A 24141-nucleotide genomic window follows, 5' to 3' on the forward strand; every position below is an offset into this window, starting at 1 on the left:
CCTTCATTTTAAACGCTCATGTTCTGTGAACCTGCCGAAAATCTGAATCGATGAGTGCCTAATCGAACCACCATGTTCCTGCTAAATATTTGCCAAAATGTATCAATTTAACTTATTACTCATCGCATTCCTTCGTTATTTTTCAACCAGCTAATCAATTTTGCGGTGGATGTAAATGTCGTTGAGTTGGATGTTGGATGGATGGCCGATGGATCCCCATTACACCGAGTCAGGATCGGATCAAGCCCTGAAAACAGATTTTTTTTTCCAACGGTGTCGTGGCTCAATGGGCATTTATTGGGCTAACAGGGAGCGTTTCTGGGCACTGGTTGGGGTTCTACAACAGACATACAGACGTAAATCTTAGAGGAAATTCATCAAACGCTTTTGCCCGGTTTCTTTTTCATGAGCACACGGCCACCTGTTGGTGCCTAACACGCATCATTCAGCAACGTAAACACTTGCAAACGTCAAAACGATCGAACACTACCCAGACAACCAATTTACACGCATAACGAAATTTACAACCGAGTTATGCGTTCAACTAACCGTAAAAGTATCATCGCATAAAATGTTGCAAATATGCCTTTTGCGTGCAAAATTGGAGGCGATATACGTGCACTGACAGAACAAGGATTACGTTGTATGAGCTGAAGCGATATCCTCTGCGATAAACGATGTGTACTGTATTGCGACGTGATCAATCATTTCATGCGACTTGCCTCTATTAGGGAAAAAATAGCTCTCGTCGCTTCCTGTGTCAAACTCATTACCTTCGGATTAGCAAGTCGCACCTTACACTTAACACCACTCAATTCTTGTAAAACTAGCAGATTAATCGCGATGACATTCTAACCCATCTCAAAGTTTTCCCTAATTAATTTGATTTACCTGTCGACGAAGCAGTTTATCAAATAACCCGCAGCTTATGTTTACCATAACCAGGTAAAAACTCTTCTAAACTTAATCATCGGCTCCGCTAAAACAGCTAATGATCACAACGATTCACTACCGGATGGTTTTTCACATTAAAAATTAAAAACTTCTCCGCACCGAAACCACAGTCTAGCAACTTTTTCCCTGTTATCACATTGCAAATCATATTATGTACGCATTATACATAGATTCTCGCTTATGTGAGTTTGTATGTATACGTAAACAAAGTTGCTTATACATTTGTACGAGTTAATTGATACACTAATGCAAGTAGAGCTATCATAACAAGATCATATCGCAAAATCATTACAGTGCGCGCTAAATGCGAGTTCAAATAATGTTGTTCTGCGAGTTTGCTTGTGTGATTATGCGATACAGTTTTGTGCATCGCTAAAACGAATTAGAAAGTAATTTTTTTGGGGTGAATTTTACACTTTGGTTGCAATTAAGGTTTACATTTATGCGATTGTGAGGTGTGTTAGTGATAATATGATGAAATTTATGCATTTTTATGCGAGTTCTGGTTGTCTGGGTAGCGCCTCTGGTGGAAGGAAAGCGGAAATCAAATGTAATTTGAATTGATCGTTAAATGCATGTGCCAAGCCGTTTTGAAAAGTGATACATCCGTTTGTCTGTGCTTCAACCCTTTATCATGGCCCTATTTGTTTATACAGTAGACGTTCGGTCGGTGCAAACGGTTTAACTGCAATGCTTTTTAACTGCAAGTCCGGTAAGTGCAACAAATTTGCAGTTATCGCACCGCCAAACGTCAAAATGGTGCGCCATGTTAGCCCTAATGAACAGTCGAATGAATTTCTCGTTCATTTTACGTCAATTGATGGCTTGTTGACACTGTCAGGCGTTGCAGTTATCGGATTTTCGTTCGCTAAGTGAAACGTAAACATGTTGCAGTTATCGAACGTCTACTGTAGATGCTGGGAAAGTGAGTGGAAACCTCTATAAGAGGAAGAGCCTGACTGCATCCAATCATAAGTGGCGTAGCGAACCACTTGGGCAGCGGCCGATATTTTGGATACTCTTCGCTATAACTTCGCTAAAACCAATTGACTTGATATTTTGTACACGTCTAGATACTTTACGTATATCCACAGAGAACAGACATTCAGGCTAGAACAAATTTCATTCAGAAAGTTGTGTAAGGATTTGAATCTTCACTTGAGTAAGGTTGCAAACCAATACACGATGAAAACACTAACGCCACCAAGCACCATATTGCCACAGTCAATGGTGAATTGAAACATTTCAAGTGGTGAATTAAATTAGTATGGGAAATTAATCGATTGCAGCGCCACGATGTTGCCACTTGTGTTACCGATTTCAAAGGGCCGTTAAATTCCTTACACAGTTTCGGAACTGGACTTGGATGTCTGTTCTCTGTGGTATATCTTCGCATTCCAAAATATGTGTCAATTGGTTCAGAATGTATCAATAAGCATTGCGAATCTATCGACTTGACCATGTCGCGCGTGAAGTTAAACCAATATTTCAACTCTGTACGATACAATAGAACAAAGAAATAATTATGTATATATGTAGTCTACGAACAGTTGACGAAATAAATAAATAAATAAATAAATAAATAAATAGAATGAGCTTAGTTATAGCAGAAAAGCGCCCAAAATAGGACCCCTGCCGAGATGGTTCTACTTCCCTACATAATTTCAAAGGCTCTGCAGATATTTCGTATTCAACAAATCGCGAAAACCTTGCGAAAATCTCGGTCGACAGGCGCTTCCAAGGGCGCTTCTCAACGTTGCGATTATGACCGAGTGACAACAAAGTCCGCTGTTGCTATTGGCTACAAAGTGTACTGTGTTCGATCGTCCACCAGTGTTTGAACTTGAACATGGCACACGTGAGCTATACTTTTGAACAGAACATGAACAGCTTTTTTTAAAGTGTTTACGTTCTCTTTAGAGTCCTATGAATTGTTTAAAATACGGCCATAGACAGCTGATCAACCGGACAAACCGTTTCTGAACATATTTATTAAAAAAACAATTATGTTTAGTTTAGGCTCTTCTGAAAACTAACGCTAGAGTCAAAATGGCAAATTATTCGTTCGGGTCATGAAAAATGCTTATGCGAAATTTGAGATAATCAAAAACATGCGAATTTAAAAAAAACTCATTTTCGATGTAACTGCTCAAGTGGGAATTTTAATAGTGTGAGAACATGAATTCTTCATTTACAGGGTAAATTACAACACGCACGCATGACAATCGAACTTTTTTCAGTAGCAATTATCTTTCCGTTACATGTTTCGCATAGTCTATCATAGAATCACGATCTTATTTTAGCCAGCACACATCGTTCTCGGCATAGCCGTGACTATCGGCCAGGGCACATACTTCTCCATTCGACGACACATTCTGGCTGATATTAGCATAACAAGAGTCACGTATGGACCTGAATCATGTAGCAACTATTTACCGTGGCAGCTGAGGAAAATTAAGCCAAATGCCTGCTTGCTCAGTTCCACGAAGGAATGAATGAAAAGTTCTCTTCAGCTCACTTAGTGGCAGAAGATAGGCGGGGATCAGAAGTGGTCTAGATGTTGCATGAATAGAATCAAGAGGGTGTGATCTACTTTAAAAAACAAACTTTTGCAAATAAATGAAATGTTCGTACCATAAAAACATTGATTTTATGATTTCACGATAAAACATAATTTACAAAAGTCTCTGATTTAATATTTTAATACAAAATCGACTAATATTGCAGTTAAGCATGACCAATTGTGATTCAATTAAAAATAATCAATTTTATTCTTTCTTAATAACCTGTTTTATTTTTAATCTTTCTATTTTTTGTGTTTTTTTTTTCATTTATAAATTACGCCAATGATTTTTGTTTTCCAATATCAATATTATTAGCATGTTTTTTTCAGTTTTTTTTTTATTTTATTTCGTTGCGGCGTATTTTATAAAACATTTCACGAATACTTTTGATGCACGCATTACCCATTCAATTGTAGCACATACCATTTCCCTACGACCGAACCGTTGCGAAGAGGAAAAACGTGGCGTAAACTTTTTCGCATCGAAAGCGTCTTATCTGAGTTGGGTAAGGTGTGCTGCTCGTGTTATCTGGTCCTCTCCTCACAGATCTTGGAAGGTGAGCTAACAACAGTTCCACCAGTTCTCCATCTTCTTCTTCTTCATCTGGTGTCCTAGTGAGTTATGCGTAGGATCAAATTACCAAAGTTAGACGCCACTTGAAGTGAAGGGTACAATGCAAATTTATGCATCCCAACTGCGTCTTCTTGTTTTCCTTCTTTGGTTCTCGTCGTAAGTCATGACGACTGGGAGGAGAGTCGGCTGAAAGGGTAAGCCGTAATTTTGCGCGTGCAGTCTTTAATTTTCTTTTGCGTTGGTAGTGAGAGTCATTGCAGGAAGGTGGGCTATTCCAAGCATCAGTTGTCGAAACAATTTTTCTCACCTTGGCCCTAATAGGGCGGTAGTTTGCTTTGCTTTATTTGGTAATGCACCTTTACAGCGAGGCAAATGAATTTAATTAGTGTCCATTAGGCTCCAAGGAGAAATCTTAACTTCAGTGAAAGTTGATATAACTTTCCTTGGGATGAGTCGAAATTTGCCCCACCTGAATTTATACCTGAGTTGTTAGTAAATTTCTCTGTAACTTTGAAACTATATTATTGATTCGTATTTGACTTGCATCGATGGTGAACATAATGCATGTTTTACTCTAAAACCTCAGGCACTAGTTGAACATTGAATTAGTCAATAAGCTTTCATACAAAAAATATTCTTTCATAACTTTTTGTTCGTTGACCATAGGAACTCTCGTCTTCGTAAACGTAATTACAACCAAATATATTCAATTTATTTATCAGTCAGAGTGCTTCTACCCCATTCTTCACTAACCGATAAGATAGAACATAAATCACCTTATCAGCAGTAGTACACCATCAACTTCAATCACATCGTTAGCAATTAATTGTGTACAGCTAAAAATGTGTCCGATCGGCAAGCTTGTTCCAATTTCTCGAGCCGATTGGCCTAAATTACGCGATCTATTCAAGGGCAACGACCTTGCAAACGAAACCCCGCTCAATGCCATCCAGAACTACATCGAATGGGCGCAGATTGACCCAAAAATACGTCATTTGGAGATTCTCAGCTTGGACGACCGTTGGCGAGAAAATGGGACGTTCATAATTTCGGTAAGTTACCGTTTGGGTTTTTGCATTGGAATGTGATTAACTTGTTATTTAACTTTTGAATTAGGACCGTCACGAATTGTTTTTCTTCACACTTGATCCAACACTCGAATCGCTGTACCAAGCATTGGAGCTCATCGATTGGGACTTTCCATACCGAATCTTCGCTATTCTGGACCAACATCAAGCGGTTCTGAGACAAATCTTTAGCAAACTCAACATCCCGTACCCCAAAACAACAGTTGCTTGCAATCTGTCCCGACTGCCGAAAGAAATTGGCATCCGATTTGAAGTCACTCCTCCACCAGGCTTCCGTTTAGGCACCCTAAAATCCCACCACGTCCAAACAATCAACGAAACGTGGCCCTTCCGAAGCGGTGGATCCGAGTACGCCCTAACACGATGCCTCCTCTGGAACACCAACGTGGGTTTGTTCAATGACCAAGACGAGCCGGTTGCATGGTGTTTGCTTAACAATTTGGGAATCATTTGTGTGCTGTACACCGTCGAGCGCTATCGTCGCCGAGGGCTGGCGGAAGTAGTGCTAAGGTCAATGGTGAACAAATTGGCCCAACGGGGGATGAATGCGGTCACCAGTGTGTTGCTGGAGAATGTACCATCCCGAGCGCTATTTGAGAAACTGGGATTCGAAGGTGATTTGACTGTGCACGATAGTTGCCATCAGGTGGTGGATCGGCTGGTGGAGTGGAACTTTTTTTGAAACGTTCCGCACAACAAAGTGGAAACAAGGGTGAATTTGTCACCGGAAGTGACACAACCTGGTGAAATAATGCGTTATTTCTTAGTCGCATCGCGTCATCGTTCGGTGTTCAAATAAAGGCTTGCGGTTCCATAGGCATACAAAGGAATGTAGTTTCTATTGAGGTGCATTATTCAAGAAGAGTCAAATTTCGTAATTAGCTCTTTTGGGACTTTTTCCGTATGACTTGTAAGGGAGAGTGGCGTCATGTTTTAATTTTGACAGGCCTCCTGCTCGTTTGAAATGGGTATTTGAATGTATTTGACAGATGATCACTGTTCTAATTTTGACATTGACGCCACGCTCCCTTCCAATCACTCTAGGAGCCGACAAAAATACTCATGTAATTAAAGAGCTAGAAAACACTTTTTTTCAATTTAAATGCAATTTCACTCACGCATGAGGAACGGGATGAATGACCCATAAAAGGTTAAAATCCCTGGTAATAAACAAACAACAACAACTCACGCATGAGGAGATTTTTTTATTACCGTACGGATTTATGCCGAAAAGGAACCATGCTCTTATAAAAGCTCCGAAATAACAATAGAATCCATTCATGCAAACTTCCTCTCAAAAAGTCTTGTGCTCGGGACTATACAAAATATGTATTCCTTCGTCTCCTGTTTTTGTTTACCAGATTTTTTTCCACCTATCCATGTAATTCAAAGTCTCAGATTTTCATGAAACTTTTTCCGCAGGCAGGGTTCATTAATATATATGAATAAACAAAATTGAGAAACATTCAGGGTCGCCTATTATCCCGGAAAACTCAGTTGGATTTTTTTTTATTTTCCCTTGACACTACTTACTTATCATAACTCAAGAACGAAGCATCGTAGAAACATTTTTTTCTTTTGAAAATAAAAGTAAGTTTCACAAAATTTGCCATAACTCAAAAACGAAAAAAGTGCATTCCAAAAATTTCAGCGATTAAAGTTTATGAAATTACGATTTTTCTCAACAGTGGAAAGTTTTGTAGAAAACTTCCCAGTTCATTTTTTTAATTCCTGAGAAAACTTGCTTTAATTTTCATAAAAAAAACTTTGTTTCTACGATGCTTCGTTCTTGAGTTATAATTTATAAAGTAAGTAGTAGCGGGGGAAAACAAAAAAAAATAGACCTGAGTTTTCCGGGAAAATAGGCGGCCCCCATTTTTTTCCACTTTTTTATTCATACATATACAAATTGGACCGTAATAAAAAAAAATCCCCATGAACTAATATGTTTAATTTGTTTTGCAATATGTAGGGTAGTGGAACCATCTCAACAGGGGTTCTATTTTGGACACTTTTCTGTTATAATTCAGCCAATTCTGAACCAATTGACACAATTTTTGGAACGCGATGAGATACATACAGTATCTATTTGTGTACAAAATTTCAAATCAATTGGTTTGGAATTGATTGAGTTATAGCGAAGAGTGCCCAAAATATCGGTAAAAATAATGCACCTCTTTAATGGCACAAATTTCCCAAATGGAGGAGAACGTGCCTCTGGAGCCGACCTACTGATACCCGGTGGAAGTTTACCGGTAGAAGCAGAATTGAATGGGAAATTTGAGAATAATTGCTAGGGCAGAGATGCCAGATATACAGATTTTTCTGTATTATATAGATTTTTGACCTTCTATACAGACAAGATACAGAGTACAGAAAAATACAGATTTTGAAAATGTGATACAGATTTCTCCAAAATCATAAAATTTGAAGTTATTTTCAAGAAATTCAAATTGCGCTTAAATTTTAAAGAATTTATGAAAAAATTTACATTTTCACACTTGTTTGGAAAAATAAATACCAGTTAAAATTAAAAACCGTCCAAAAATAGTACATTTTTTTTAGTTTCTATTGAAATCTAGGACTCTCGGTGTCTGCTACACCCTTAAATACGGCGATACAGAAAAATCTGTATTGATACAGATTTATGATAAAATAATCTGGCATCTCTGTGCTAGGGGTCCATTTTAATGATCCATATTTAATGATACCTTCGAAGTTACTTTAGGATATTTGAAGGGCTTATAGGGTAAAAAATTAAGGGGGGATGATAAATAATGAATATATTTGATGAAAAATTACCCAAACAATTTGGCAAATTTATCTAACTCATCGGATTTGATAAGAAATTTATTCAGCGACTCTTCTTACACTTTAATTTTTTTAAATTTCTTGAATAATTTATTTGTGTCCCCCCTCAAAATGTCGAATTCCGACCCATATTTCACGAGGGGGGGTGACATTAGAGAAAATCGAAATTTGTGTCAGCCTGAATACTTTTGAATTTGACATGATTTGAGGCAAAACGATAGGCAAAACAGTTTCAAACAATAAACAAATCGCTTTCGCTCTTCGTACATATGTACAACAGAGATGGTTATATTTGCGGTTTAGGGGAAAATGATATAGATCGATGAGATTAGAATTGAACCTTATGACAACTAAGTTGCCGGGTCATTAATTGGCTCGGTAGCTTAGTTGGTAGAGCACTTGTCTAGCGAATAAGGGTCGTGAGTTCAAATCTCACCTGAGCTGTGGATTTTTTTCCCAATTTAACCAATAATTTACCCATCTGTACATATGTACGTTGAGTTGATGTTGATTTGAATACTCAAAAAGTATTGTTGAAAAAATCAGTATCGCTAAGTTACCCACCAAATGAAAGTAACATGGGATCCGAGGGCATTTCTGAGGGGTTTTGGAGACATTTCCGGAAGATTAATTTCGGCGGGATTCAGAGGCGTTTTGCAGACGTTTTCGGGGGTTTAGGAAATTCTCAGGTGCGTTACATAGGGCCCGAGGGGGTTTCAGGGGGATTTTGGATGCATTTCAGGAAGTTTAGGAGCATTTTGAGGGGGGGGGGGTGTTCTTGAAACCCCATGACACAACTCTGACCTGTAATGTCTATAAAAATCCCTGAAACCTCCGCAATCCCATTAAAACGCCATTAAAATCATCATAATATATAGGAACGCCCTTAAAAAGTTCCTGAAACCCCTCTTTGGAATGACTCTGAAGTGCCTTGAAACGCCCCTCAAACCCCTTGTAACGCCCTTTGAAGGCTCCTGAGACCCCCTCAATAGCCCATAAAGCCTCTTGAAATATCTCTGAAACCCCTAGTATTGAAATGCCCCTGAATTCCCCGTAATCCCATTAAAATGCCATCAAAAGTTAACGGAATGCCCTTGAAAGGCTACTGAAATCCCCTGAAAAAAAAAACCTGAAACGCCATTTTTTGGACTCTCTGGTGATTATCTGAAACCCGCCATAGCCCCACTTCAAATGAACAGGAGCAAGACCTGTTCTCGCGAACTAGACTCCCTCAATAAAGCCCGAGCTAAATTTATACACATATATCCCTCTTTTGATGGTTTATTTAATTTATGCACCCCCAGCCATGTGCATAAAAAAAGGTTCAAGAGTACCTATTTTTGAGCCTTTTTAACCCAAACAAAATAGCCCTCGATGGAACATTTCGCTTTCAGCACCAAATGAAAGAGTAGACCCTTAGCTTTCATTTGGTCGGTGACTTAACGATGCTGATTTTTTTTTTTCTAATAATATTCTTCTACCATGGACACTGTGAAATAACGTTTTGAACCTCAGGGAGTTCCACGGGGCTCCAGGGTATCTCAGGGGTTTCCAGGGATGTTTCAGACGATCTCACGGGCGTTTCAATGGTATTCCGTTTGAGAAGATACTAGGAGGTTTCAGGGGCATTTCACGGGTAATCAGGGGACTCAGGGGGTCTCAGGATGGTACTCGAAGGGATCTCCGAGACGTTTCAAAGGGGTTCCAGGGATTTTCATGGGATTCCAGGAGGTCTCAGAGGAGTTTCACGGGATATCAGAAGCGTTTCAGGAGGTCCCAAGAGATATCCAAAAGTTTCAATGGGTCTCATAAGCGCTTAAAGTGGTCTCGGTGACGTTTCTGAGGGCCCTGGGGATTTTATAGGGTCTCAGAGGCATTTTAGGAGGGCCTCGGGTGCTTCATGGGGATTACTAGAGGTCTTAAGAGTGTTTCAAGGGGTATCAGGGGGTCTTTGCGGACTTCATGGGTTTAATGGGGATATTACGAAATCTCATAAGTGTTTCAGAGCTTTTCAGGGCAGTTCTAAGGAGTCTAAGGGGAGTTTCAAGTGATTACTAGCGTGGGACTCGAAAAGACATTTTACTCCTGTACACTTTTTGAGTTCCTTTTTGGCCCCATATCAACTGTGCAAAATTTCAGCTCGATCGGAGAAACTATATTTTAGCGCCACCCGATTTAAATTTTCATAGGATCTACTATGGGGAAAATCACTTTTTCAAAGAAAAATCGCCACAAGTTGCCCCTTAACCCCTAAAAATATATCGATGAATGATTTCTATTGGATATTTTACAAGGAACAAACTTTCTGAAGACCGCAAAGTGATCAAAAGCACGTTGAAAAAGTTATTCACTGAAAACCGAATGGTATGCCAACGCTGTTTAACATGTAAGTGTCTGAAAACTCATGTATACATGAATGAGACAGTGTGCCATGCGCTGGGGTGAAATGCGTCTCAAGAAAATTTGTGTGATTTGAGATCATAGCATGCTCATGAAAAATCTAATGTACGTGCCTCAATGAGACGTCTCATGAGACTCGTCTCATTGAGATGTTTGTCAGTTGAAACCGTTAAAACAAATTGCAACTGAATCGTTTTAGAGGCCTAGATTAGATTCTGTGGACCTACTTCTACAGTCCAGTTACCCGGAAATTGAATCTTTTCATGCGCCAGTGCTAATGGCGGCGGTGAGTACAAACGAGCGGTTTGGGTTTTGACGTTTCTTGGGGAAAATCGAAGCGGTTCCGTTCCCCCTCCTCATCCCTTCGCCAACAGTTCTATGGCGCCAATCGATTGTTATCCTTACTCAACGTCAAAATTGCAACTACTCGCTGGTATCCACCGCCGCCATCACCGCTCGCGCATAATCTAATCTAATCTAATCTAATCTAATCAAACACATACGCAGCCAGTACAGGAAAGCATCCTGGAAAATAATCGGGTTAGATTACGCCCGATCATTTTTCTTGTCAGTATTGATGCTTGCAGCATATCAGAGATATGACACAAGCGTCAAAGCGGCCAGGCCTACTGCGTAGCGTTTACCGCAAAGATGATTCTTTGAAATGTTTCGAATTCATTGCATTTTTTCTTTAACTTCGAATCACTTCATGAATCTACAGGGAAGGAAGGATGCGTGGACATACCGTACCAAACGCTCCGATATATAAGAAATCATATTGTTGTATGTATATAATAATGAAAATAAAAAAGCAAAACATGTATCATGAAACATTCTCACCAAATTTGAATAATGCATCGTTGGATCCGCTAAGGGGAGGGGGAGGGGTTGATTTTCTCTGCTTCAGTGATGTCCAGTTGCTAAATCTTGATGATTGGTTTCATTTTGGGTCGAAAAAAATCACCACTTTTGATAAGACTTGTGTGCAGTATTTCAGCATTTGTTATAGAAATTCTCTTGATGGAACACGTTTTTTCACATTTAACTCAAAACCCACTCGAATTTCACGAAAAGTACAGCTGGTAGACTACTACAAATCGCCTCAACAACGGAATACAACTATAGCCCGGCACTTGGGCATTTTAGATTGCGAAACGTGTAGTCTTGCGTGCGGCGGACACATGAACACTCAAATTTCCAATTCATTTTTCACTAAAAAAAAAAACAACCGCCACCGGAACGTCGCACAATTTCCCGAAGGAACCGTATAGAGCATTTCACATTTTTTTCCTTGCTCTCTTCATATTTTTCTTCATGGCGACCAAGCGGCGTTCAGCGAACTTGCGTGACAAACATTTCACCAACTCACAAAACTTCCCGCTCGTCGCGACCACACTCGATCCACTCCCGCTCGATCGCGGATCGACGCACCGGAAGGATGACATTTTGACGATAGGTACTTTCCGCAATAATACGCCGAATCGAATTTTACGGACACGAAAAAAAAGTCAAAAAGAAAAATTCCCGCCATCACCGCTCACATCATATCTCACCTTCTTCAGAAGCAACAACAGAAAAAAACACCACGAGCTGATCAAACGAGCATGAAGTCTCCCAAAACATTATGGACATACTAATGTTACTTTGAAAGAAGTCCCTGCCAGGATTGTTCCTCCTACCATCTTTCCCGTCGTAAAACAACCTTCGGTTGCCTTCTGTGGGCCCCAGCACACTTATGTCCCAAACCCCTTCCGCCCCCGGAAAACGTCAATCAAATCTTAGCTGAACATTATCTGTAAATGTCATCGTAGTGCAGGGTTCAAGAGTGTATCAAGTCTACCTGGAGCTTGTCTCATTGAGATGTCTCATTGAGACTCGCAATGCTAATGTGATGTACACCAACATCGCGAGTCTCAAGCTCAAGGAATTTTCATGTGCTCACAGCCAACTTTTCTCAATCTCGTATTGAGATTTGTGCGTACAAATACTCTCCTTAGGAATAACAATAAATAATAAAATCTCGTCATTTTATCGATCGGGTAAGGCTTAATAACTTTTTCCACGAATGTCGCATTGCTTTGCGGTCTTCGAAGGTCTGATTCCTCGTGAAGTTATCTACAGAAATCATTCAACGATTTATTTTTAGGGATCAATGGGAGACCTCAAGCGGATTTTCTTTGAAGAAGTAAAATTTCCCCATAGTAAATCGTATGAAAAACTAAGAATGGCGGGTGCTAAAATATAGTTTCTTCGATCGATCTGAAATTTTGCACAGTTGATATGGGACCAAAATGATCAAAAATACTCAAAAAGTATACAGGAGTTTGAGTTTTCCATTTTTTATATTTTCCCATATAAACGGTGTGCCAGGCTAGTGATTACAGGGAGAGTACCAGGTCTCTTGGAGGTTTTATTAGAACTTCGACGGGTCTCTGAGGCGCTTTAGAGGGTCTCTATCGGAAACCCCCTGAATCGCCCCCAAAGCCCTTTGGAACCCTCTTCTTTTGGACTCTCGGTGATCTTCTCGGAAACGCCCTTGGCTTTAACTCAAACACCCAAGAGCTTCCTCATAAAAGCCCTGATTTAATTTATGCACAAAATTCCCTCTGTTTATGCCTTTTTTATTATTTACGTTGTTAATGCAGAACGATTTCTAATCTAATCTTATCTGAACTAATCTTATCTAATCTAATCTAATCTTATCTAATCTAATCTTATCTAATCTAAACCTATCTAATCTAATCTTATCTAATCATATGTTATCCAAAATAATCTAATACATACGCAGCAGATACAAGAAATCATCCTGGAAAATATGCAGGTTAGATCACGACCCGATTATTTTTTGTTCATATTGAAGCTTATTAGGTATATATCAAGAATATGACAATATGATACAAACGTTGAAGTGACCAAGCCTTTATTTTTTATAAAATCTTCGATGGTGGAAGGATGCGTACCAAACTATGAGCAATTTCAACCTACGGCATTGAACAGAACTATTATATGCAATTAAAAACGGGTGATATACATACAAATATTGCTGCTAATGTGATTGAGATTAAAAGGGAAAATAACATATGTTGGAAATGGATTTGGGTCATTTGGCCGAATGGCGTTTGGCCGAATTCCATTTGGCCGAAAGGGTCATTTAGCCGAATGCCATTTGGCCGAATGCCGTTTGGCCAAAAAAAAAATGAATGATGAACGTAAGTGACCATGCCGCGGTTCCCCGCCTCAGTATAACTCGAAACAATAGCCTATGATTCAAAGATTAAGGAAAAATCTTTGATATATATTGGCAGTTTCAACGCCATTTAATCTCTGAATATCAAAACTAAAAAGAATACGTTATAGAAGAAATAATTCTCCATGATCATATTTTCAGTTAGAATGTCAAAAACTTCTTCTGAATAATTTTGATCATGATTCGGTCAAACACCATCCGGCCAAACGACCTATTAGGCCAGATGGCATTCGGCCAAATGGCGTTTAGCCAAACAACATTCGGCCAAACGGCATTCAGACAAATCGGCGGACACCATTGGAAAGATCTCTCATCTGCTGAGTATTGTTCGTTGACTAACGGTATGCTTCAGCGAATGAGTGCAAGCTTAATACCTTTTAATTCCGTTCTGTTATGCTTATTCTTTGACAAATACGCGTATTTCGACTACCATTTGTAATCTTCCTCAGTGTCAGTTATCCACTCCTTGAGAAGTCCTTTTGAAGATGACAAGAGAGTTCTGCTTTCAACCTGAGTTGGTACTGGATCAGATCATAGTTACTACCCATACACCACTTAGTTTGACCTAAAATTTATTTTGTAGGATGGCAATTTCAATTATTCAGACAATTGTCTCGCAGTAATTGTTTTTTTTTTATTAATCTACCCACCCATGCACACCTATGTCAAAAATCGTGTGTTATTAGTCCTATTCTTCAGATTCTCTCAACACTACGCACCCCCATATTGTCACCGGCATTACGGGGGAACTTCTTCACACTGCACTGCAGAAACACCCAACTGTTGACTGACTGTAGCATGCTTTCGTCACCGTTCAGGGCGGTGGTGAGTGTATTATGTTTAATCTTCATCCGCCACCCCCGCTCAGGCCGTCGTAAGCCGTCAACCGAACTCTTAAACGGTCTTAAATATTGATCAACAAGTTTAAAAGTTTTGCATTCATCTTTCGCCGATCGTCCGAACCGCAGGTCGACCGGTACTGAACGGTGCATAATGGAAAAAGTTTAATCTGTTCGATAGATGGTTTGAGTTGTTAACAATCGGTGTGCTTGTCTTGCTTGGTGACAAAATTGGATTATTTTTTAATGAACATGGCGTGCGCAGTTATAAGAAGAAAGACAATCAGAACAGTACTAATTTGGTGTTTGCTGGAGTTGGCGATTCAATGTGTGCATTGTGATGGGGAAGACTTTCAAATGATTAACCAGTATGAAGAGCTGGAGAAGAATGAAAACTATTCACGCGTCAGTTGGTATGTTGCCAGTGAACGAAGTTCTGTGGAATGTGGAGGAGTCTTCAAAAAACTGCAAAATGAGGTTATGTCCCCTGGATATCCGGATCGATACGGAGAAGAACTGCGATGTGAGTACACATTTAAGTCACCGTTCGTGTGCAGCAGTCAGTACCACTTTCAGTTCTTGGATTTTGCTTTGGAACCCTCGAGAAATTGCTATAAAGATCGTTTAGTGATCGGAGATGAAGAAATCCTGTGCGGGACCGTTCTGGGGTCGAAAACGTATAATTCAACTGACGGAGTCCTGAGGATCAAGTTTGTGACAGATGGGTGGGGAAGTGACAGAGGGTTTCGGCTGGTTGTTACAAGGCAGCCATGTGAAGATAATGAAGCCACAGATTCCTCAACGAGTTATACCGTTTACACTACGATTCAAGTAGCTGAGGAAACAACGGAGCCAACAGTCTCTGAAGAAGATGAGTCACCTACAAACAATAGAACGTTTTCAGTAAGCAGTCGTCAGGATATTCCACCTGACTTCAACCCAGGTAGTAATGGCTATCTACCACCATCTGGAAATACTGCTCCTCCTTATTACCCACCAGCGAATGTTTGTCCTCCTGCTTGTAATCCGTACCCAAATTGTTATCCGTATAATCCAGGCTCTAACTATCCCTCATATCCACCTTATACACCTCCTGTTCCTGTCCCAATAACTCCTAGTTATCCAAATTATCCAGGTAACAACTATCCTGTATACCCATCATACCCAAGTAGCCCCACTCCAGTTCCTCCAAATTATCCCAACAACTATCCAGTCAACCCTACATATCCTGGAGCTAGTACACCAATATATCCCAATCCTAACTGCCAATACACTCCATGCACTGGAGTCAATCCAACCAATCCTACCTATCCCAGTTATCCAAACTATCCTCCCAACAGCGGGGGCGGTACAAACTCAATTGGTGGTGCACCCCCAGGATACCAACCCAATATTGTAGATCCTGAAATTGAGCTAGCAGAAAATACTTCCTCCAGTAAACCACAGCGCCAGGATATCCCAGTCCCACCTTTCCTACCGCCAGTCCTACCGGGACTCCCCCAATGCTGCCGTAACGTGTTCAACCAGAAGCGCTTCTATCTGGTCAGTCCCAACTTCCCTAGCCAAGAAACGTACAACAGGGATTGTGCCTATCAGGTCTACCGATTTTCACCCAACACTTGCCGACTGATCATCACCTTCAAATACTTCCTGCTCGGCGATGATCGACTGAACTGCGCCGACGCTTTCCTAGAAATTGACGGCCGTCGCATCTGCGGTTGTCGGTCCGGAATGGTCTACACCACGCAGTGGAGCAACTTCCCTAAAATCATCCGAGTCCGAACAATTCGCAATCGGTTCCCGAACGTACAAGGCTTCGTCCTGGACGTCTACCAAGAGAGTTGTCCCTACCGATATGTCCGGAGTCAACCTGCGCTACAGGATCGTTCCGATAACTTCCAAACCCAGCAACTGGCTCCGTTGAACGTCACAACCGTCCAGACGAACTCCAGCACGACCTACAGCTACTACTTCTATAATATGGATCAACCGGCAAAATTGGGCGAAACTAGAACAGCGGTGGTCGTCACCAATCCGGAGGGACCTTCGTCCAAGTTCTTCTACCCGTCTACCGTTCAACCATATGGCGCATGCCAGTTCAACGCTCTCGATTGGCTCAGGTTGAAGGTGGAATCGCTTTGGGTGGCGAAACCTCGCTGCTATTAGGTTTATGACAGTAATGTAATTGAATACTTCACCGAAAGTTTATAAGTGAGTGTACATATAGATAATAAACGTAATCTAGTCTTCGTACCCGAATGCATTTAAATTGCATGGTTGTATAACATATAAGAACGATGTATCCGAAATCAAATCAATTATCCAGGAAAATTTCCTATACCATTTCTACTCCCAAAAGAGGCGGGTCTGCCATTTGTAACGTTCCACGTTCTACCGAGTCCTATGCTGCAGCATTACCATCCCAGCTGCGTTCTTCTCCTCCAAAATCTCTCATCGAACCAATAATTTCTTCGACTCCGTTCCATGCTGCCAACGATGCTCTTGGCTGCGCCCGGCAATGTTGCCTCGATATTCTGTGCATATGCTGGGGCGACATCTTGGAAGCACCCAAACGGAGAAACTTGCTTATAAATAGACCATGTCCTGGTGCACAACCATCACATCTTGAGTTTCATTTATGAGAGGACTGTTTGAAGATCAAACATCGGTTCCGATCACTATCTCGTTGTCAGTAAAATTCGGGCACAGTTATCAACCGTGGCAAACTAAAGAGTTCACCAGTCGTTCCGTTTCAATATGCAGCACTTTTTAATCATCCTTCTAGGCAGAGGCAGGCAAACCCACGGAAATTCATTTGATTTCCCAATGAAAATTGACAACTTCCGGTGATCTCTTAAAAAAATTGAGAAATTCTAACGAAGGATTAATTTGAAAACCATGTCCTTCAAAAATCCTCCTGATATTTATTTAGACATCTTCCAGCGATTTTTTCACTTTCCATGGAAATTTTAAGAACTTCTACCAGAAATGCTTTCGAAGATTTCTCTCCTTCCGGAATTCTTTTATTGATTCCTTTAGAAAATTCTTAGTTTTCTTCCGGATTTTCTTCAAATTTTTCTTGAGACTACACCAGAATTCCGTTTATTTTTATTCATGGATTTCTTTTGAAAGTTCTTTTTGAACATCTTCCAGCAATGTCTCCAAGAATTCCTCCAAAAAGTTTCCATGGGTTTTCTGAAGATTTCCTCCATAGTATTTTTCAGAAAATCGAACGAAAATTCTTCCAGGAAATCATTTACGGATTTTTTTCAAAAATTCTTTCTGTAATTCATTAAAAAAGTCAAAAGTTCCTCAAGAAATTTCTTTGAAGATTTCTTCAGAAAATCTTCCAAAGATTTCTTCAGAAATTGCTTCAGAGATTCTTATCGACATTTCCCTGCAGATTCCTTAAATAACTCCTAATGAGATTCCTCAATAAATTTGTCCAAGGTTTCCAAGGAAATCTTTCATTGATTTTTTCAAAATAATCCATGGATTTCTTCAGAATTTTCTCCAACAATTCGGTCTTTAAATAGAACAAGGTTACTTTCAGAAACTCTTTCGTTGGCCTTTTCAGACATTATTCCAGGGATTATTTTAAAAAAAATTCTCCAAGGCTTTCCTTAGATGATCCCTCATGTTTTCTCCAGCAATTTTTTTTTCTCTAAAACTCCACCAGGAATTACTTTCGAAATTCTTCTAGGGATTCGTTTACAAAGTTCTACGGAAATTTCTCCACGGATTCCTTCAGAATTATCTTTAGGGGTTTCTTTAGAACTTCTTTTAATGATTCTTTCATAAAATCTTTCAATGCTTTTTTCAAGAAAGTTTTCAGATATTCCTTCAGAAATTTCTTCAAGTATCTCATGTAATTCACCAGTGATTTTTTTAGGAATTCCACTTGGGATACCATTGAAGACTCTCACACGAATGTGTCCAGGAATTCTTTCAAGGACTCTTCCGGAAAATCCTGTGAGAATTCCTTCAGAACTTGTTGCACTATAACTTTCAGTAATTTAGGCCGGAATTCCTCAAAAGATTCATGCAGGAGTTCATACATAGAGTCCGTCAGGATTTTCTCCAGATATTCCTCCATGTATTTTCCCAGATATTTATCCGGAAATTCTTCTAAAGAAAACTTCTCCACGATATTTTTTTATTTGAACTGAAATATTTCCTAGTAATTTCTAAAGAAATTCCTCTAGAAATATATCAAAATTTTTTTTCATTGAACCTTGGCAGATGCTTATCCAGGCGTTTCTCCAGGTATCCCTACAGGTTTTTTTTTTCTTCGAAAATGCATCCACAGATTGTTCTAAGAATACGTTTAGTACTTTTTCAAAAGAATTCTCAAGAAATTTTCCCAAAAAATTCTCAACTTTTCTTGGAATTTCACACAAAGGTTTTCCGGAAAGGTTCTCCAGAAATTCCTCCAAGAAACTCTGCAGTAATTTCTCCAGGGGTTTCTTCAGATATTCATCCAGAAATTTATTTCATCTTCACGCAGAACTAGATGTACACAGAGCAACGAGTAACTTTCACGCAGCAACTGAAAAGACAAAAGAATTTTCACGCAGATTTGTGTATCACCGGATCAGCACATTTTTTTGTGTTGATCCAGTCGTACACAAATATGAGTGAAAGTTACTCGTACGCTGTGTTGTTTCATTTAAGGGTGTTCCTAGAACTATCTCTAGAGTAATTCCTGAATTTAAGCATAAAAAATACCAAAACGAATACGAATACCTGCAGAAACTCCTTAGGATACCTATTTAATTTCTCAAAAAAAAAAAATGGCGACAGGCTTCTGCAAGTAAGTCTAAGGAAAAAAAACTGAAGGAATTTCTGGAGCAACTCCTGGAGAAACCCGTGGAGAAAGTTATGAAGCAATCACTTGAAAAAAGGTACCAGAAATCCATCAATCTGTTGCTGAGGGGTCCCTGTAGGATTTTCTGAAGGAACTCTTGGAAGAGCTCCTCAAGATACCTCAAATTCTCAGAACTCTCAGAAATATTTCAAATACAATTTCTGAAGGGATTTGTACATAAAAATGCCTAAACTATTACCTGGAGGAATCTCTGTAGGAAATTCTTCAGAGAAAAAAACCCTGGAGGTGTTATTTCCACAACCTCTGAAGAAATTTAAAAAATAATAATTTTGAATGATTTTTTGTAAGAAGAACGGGAGAACCTCTGCAGTTACTCATAGAAAAACTTCTTGCAGAATGGTAAAAAAGCGTCTATAAATAACCTAGGATTTTAGGGAGAGGAAGAATCTCGGATTGGGTGACAAGCCATGTATTTGGTATGGGAAAATATGCTACGAGAGGGGAGTAAACAATTGGTCAAAAAATACTACGTCATTTAATTTTCGAATCTTTGTGAAAAATGTCTCCTGCATTTGCATCTTTTGAAAAAAAACATTTGGAAATTGAATTTGGAAGATAAATTACTTGATCAATTTCTAGACGAATTTTTGGAAAGATACCGATAAAAAATTCCTGATGGACTACAAGCATGAACATGGAATTCCAGGAGGATTTTGTGAAGGAACTTCTGAGAAACCCGTGCACCATTTCCCAGATGATTTGTTTGAGAAATTATTTAAGAAGCTTCTGAAGAAGTCCCAAGAAAAATTCCTGGAGGAATTCCTGAAAGAATTTTTGGAGAAAAATTCTAAAAATGCATGGACAGGAATGCATTCAGAGGGATTCTCAGAGGAATTTTTGCCCAAATTATTCTAGGAAACCCTGCAAAACTAAACTTTTTGTTGAAATTCTAGAAAAAAATGATAAATCCTGAAAAAAATCTCCATAGCAACTTTTAGCAATGTCTGTCAAAGTAATCGTTTAGAATTTTCTAGGAATTTTAGGAAGAATTCTTGCTGAACTCATGACAGGAATTTCAGAAAGATTGTACCTTCCTTCCACGATAATTACAGAATTATTTCGTCAAATAATTTCCAGGGGTTTCCCGAAATAATACTTATTTAGAAAAATAGTGAAGTCTTATGAGCGAACCAGTGAACTGCCGTGTGCAGCACAGTTGTCCCATGTTAAAAGGGATTCCCATAGAACACTGGGCAACTATGCTGCACATGGCAGTAAAAGGGACACTGAAATTTTGAGACCTTGAGTAATCAGCTCTGATTTTACCACTGGTCTCTTTTGAATTATTGATGTAAACTGAAGGTTTCACCTTCAAAATAAGGCATTTTCTTGCATTTTCTCGGGCTCAAAACCGAAAGCTTGTGAAACGCATTGGATTGGAAATGCTACTTGGTATTCGTTGTAAGAAGCAAGCAACGAGTAGCAATTTCTGGTCAATTTATACATTTTTTTATCCTGATTTGTGCACGAGAAAATTTCAGTAAAATGGCCTTTGTAGCAGCCAAGTTTGCACTTCGGCAACCGTGTCCCTAACAAAATGGATCGTGGCTGCCCCTGCTAGCCAAGTGTATACTAAAAAGATGGAAAAGTTTTTTTCGCTTTATTATAATATGTGTAATGGTATGGCACTGGGTACAAGCAAGCGAGAACAGCCAAAAAATGAATTCGTAACAGAGAGAAGAACAGTATGAAGAGATCATCATTACTGAGGTGCAAAACAATATGGTCAGATAATTTTTGAAATTTATTTTATGTATTTGGTATGGAACAAAATGATATGCGGAAATTTCACGAAAGCATACGAGGGAAAACAGTTGCATCTCTCCCATTTATGGTAACTACTAGGTTAAGAAAGCACTTCGAGACTTTGTTGAATGGTGAGAGTGCTAGCACACAGTAAGCATTATGACCATGGACGGGACAGTACGGTTGCAGAAAAGGACGAACTCCTGCGGTAGGCTGAACTTTTCAAACACAGTAGTGAGCAGCTGCTTGAAATACTTCACCATACTCTGTTGAAGACATGAGAAGAAGTAACCGTGCTAACAGGGCGAAGGCCGGTGGTAATAGCGGGTGACTTCAATGCCTGGGCTGTGGAATGGGGAAGCCGTTTCACGAACCAGCGGGGTCAGATCCTGCTAGAAACACTGGCCATCTTAGATGTCGACTTGGCTAACGTCGGTATTAAGAGTACCTATAGTCGAAACGAAGCGGAGTCAATTATTGACGTGACCTTTTGTAGTCCTGGCCTAACAAGTAGTTCGAACTGGAGAGTAGATGATGGCTACACTCACAGCGACCACCTGGCGGTTCGCTACAGTATCGACTACAACAACAGCAGACAGCGGATAGAAGAAGAGGCGACTAGGCCAAGGCCAAGCCCTCGTAGGTGGAAGACATCATACTTCGACGAAGAGGTATTTAGGGAAGCGCTCCGCCGTGAGCGAAACTTACTCGGTTTAGACGGCGACGAGCTGGTAGCGGTGCTCTCACGTGCGTGTGATGCGACCATGCCTAGGCGAGTCCACCCTAGAAATGGGAGGCCACCGGCTTACTGGTGGACCGACGCGATTGCGGACCTGCGCCGCGCCTGCCTAAGGGCTAGGCGGCGGATGCAGCGAGCACGATCAGAGGAAGAGCGAAACGAACGGCGGGTGGTGTTCGCCGCTGCAAAAGCCGCGCTCAAGACCGAGATAAGAGCAAGCAAAAAGGCCTGCTTTGAGGGTCTCTGTCAGAGTGCCAATACGAACCCGTGGGGTGACGCCTACAGGATCGTTATGGCCAAGACGAGAGGTGTGATGGCTCCTACAGAGCAATCTCCAGAGATGTTGGAGGGGATCATTGGAGGACTTTTTCCGCGTCATGATCCTAGTCCTTGGCCTCCTTTCGTAGGACAGCCGGGGACTGGGGCTGGCGATGAGGAAAGGGTCACCGATGTGGAACTTGCGGGGATAGCTAAGTCCCTTAGCGTAGGTAAGGCCCCAGGTCCGGACGGAGTTCCGAACCTGGCCTTAAAAGTAGCTATTGCAGAGGCTCCCGAGATGTTAGGTCTGCTATGCAGAAATGCCTGGAGGAGGGAGTTTTCCCAGAAGCTTGGAAGAGGCAGAGCCTGGTACTATTGCCAAAGGCGGGGAAACCACCCGGAGACCCGTCGGCATATAGACCAATATGCTTGATTGACACGGCGGAGAAGGTGCTCGAAAAGATCATCCTCAATAGAATGTTGAGGTTCACTGAGGGCGCAAATGGTCTTTCGAGCAACCAGTATGGCTTCCGGAAGGGGAGGTCCACCGTAGACGCTATCTTGTCGGTTACAAAAACCGCCGAGAAAGCACTCGAGCCTAAGAGGAGGGGAATTCGCTTCTGCGGGGTAGTGACTCTAGATGTAAGGAATGCATTTAATAGCGCCAGTTGGGCTGCTATTGCCGATGCGCTCTTGCGTCTGGGGATACCGGAGTACTTGTACAAGATTCTCGGAAGCTACTTCCAGAATCGCGTATTAGTTTACGACACGGAGGTGGGTCGGAAGTGCGTTCACATAACCTCAGGAGTCCCGCAAGGTTCCATCCTGGGTCCGGTGTTATGGAATGTCATGTACGACGAGGTGTTGAGGTTAGAGTACCCAGTGGGAGTGGTGATTGTCGGATTTGCCGACGATATTACGCTCGAAGTCTACGGTGAAACGATCGAGGAGGTGAAGTTGACTACCGACCACTCGATCAAGGTTGTGGAGGCGTGGATGCGGTCCAGAAAACTGGAGCTGGCTCACCACAAGACAGAGGTGACGGTTGTTAACAACATGCAGTCGGCGCAGCAGACGGAGATCAGTGTAGGAGAGTGCACTATCCTGTCGAAGCGCTCTGTCAAGCACTTGGGCGTGATGATCGACGATAAGCTTACCTTCGGTAGCCACGTCGATTATGCCTGTAAAAGAGCCTCCACAGCTATTGCGGCACAGTCCCGGATGATGTCCAATAGCTCTGCGGTGTACGCCAGTAAGCGCAAGCTTCTGGCTAGTGTTGCTACGTCCATACTTAGGTATGGCGGCCCGGCGTGGGGTACCGCGCTAAGTACTGAATGCTACCGACGGAAGCTGGAAAGTACTTACAGGCTTATGTGTCTGAGGGTTGCAAGCGCGTACCGTACCGTGTCACACGACGCTCTCTGTGTCATTACTGGTATGGTGCCCATCAGCATTCTTATCAGTGAGGATATGGAGTGCTTCGAAATGCGCGGCACAAGAGGCATACGCAAGACTGTCAGGATGGCCTCTATGGTCAAATGGCAGCGCGCGTGGGACAGTTCCACCAAAGGAAGGTGGACCCATAGGTTGATACCGAGGGTAGATAGTTGGATTAATAGGCGCCATGGGGAAGTTTCATTCCACCTGACACAGGTCCTTACAGGTCATGGTTGCTTCCGACAGTATCTACACCGTTTCGGGCATGCGGATTCTCCCAAATGCCCAGTGTGCAATGGTTTAGAGGAAACGGCGGAACACGTTTTGTTCGTGTGCCCGCGTTTTCGCACAATGCGTGACCGCATGCTTGCCACATGCGGGGAGGACACAACTCCGGACAACTTGGTCCAGAGAATGTGTAGGGATGAGATTAGCTGGAACGCCGTTTCAACGGCTATCACCCATATCATCTGGGAGCTACAAAGGAGGTGGCGCGTGGACTCGGAGAATGGCTAGTCCAGATGCAGTACAAGAGGTGGTCCAGGGGTTCGAAGTCGGCTTCGTAGGTCATACCGGTGCCCTGCGGTCGAGATCGAC

The 24141-nt window shown here is 41.2% G+C and overlaps 2 protein-coding genes and 1 non-coding gene across 3 annotated transcripts; all 3 read left to right on the forward strand.

Moving 5' to 3' along the window:
• Positions 1-4797: 4797 nt before the first annotated feature.
• LOC109421237 (glycine N-acyltransferase-like protein 3) lies at positions 4798-6470 on the forward strand. The gene is made up of 2 exons (XM_019695720.3): positions 4798-5143; positions 5208-6470. Exons 1-2 carry the CDS (start codon positions 4934-4936, stop codon positions 5859-5861), a joined length of 864 nt encoding a protein of 287 aa, XP_019551265.2. The 5' UTR covers positions 4798-4933; the 3' UTR covers positions 5862-6470.
• A 1892-nt stretch (positions 6471-8362) lies between these two features.
• Trnaa-agc (transfer RNA alanine (anticodon AGC)) lies at positions 8363-8434 on the forward strand. Its single transcript has one exon. It is a non-coding gene; the product is annotated as a tRNA-Ala (tRNA).
• A 6026-nt stretch (positions 8435-14460) lies between these two features.
• Positions 14461-16745, forward strand: LOC115265572 (uncharacterized). Its single transcript, XM_029871206.2, has one exon. The coding sequence runs from the start codon at positions 14723-14725 to the stop codon at positions 16640-16642; it is 1920 nt and encodes a 639-aa protein (XP_029727066.2). The 5' UTR covers positions 14461-14722; the 3' UTR covers positions 16643-16745.
• The last annotated feature ends 7396 nt before the right edge of the window (positions 16746-24141 follow it).

Source organism: Aedes albopictus, chromosome 2, assembly GCF_035046485.1.
Source record: "Aedes albopictus strain Foshan chromosome 2, AalbF5, whole genome shotgun sequence".
Classification (NCBI taxonomy): Eukaryota; Metazoa; Arthropoda; class Insecta; order Diptera; family Culicidae; genus Aedes; species Aedes albopictus.

Coding starts and splice junctions, on each gene's coding strand:
- LOC109421237 (XM_019695720.3), top strand. CDS start 4,934: ATGTGTCCGATCGGCAAGCTTGTTCCAATTTCTCGAGCCGATTGGCCT. Junction 5,144..5,207: donor ATGGGACGTTCATAATTTCG/GTAAGTTACCGT, acceptor CTTTTGAATTAG/GACCGTCACGAATTGTTTTT.
- LOC115265572 (XM_029871206.2), top strand. CDS start 14,723: ATGAACATGGCGTGCGCAGTTATAAGAAGAAAGACAATCAGAACAGTA.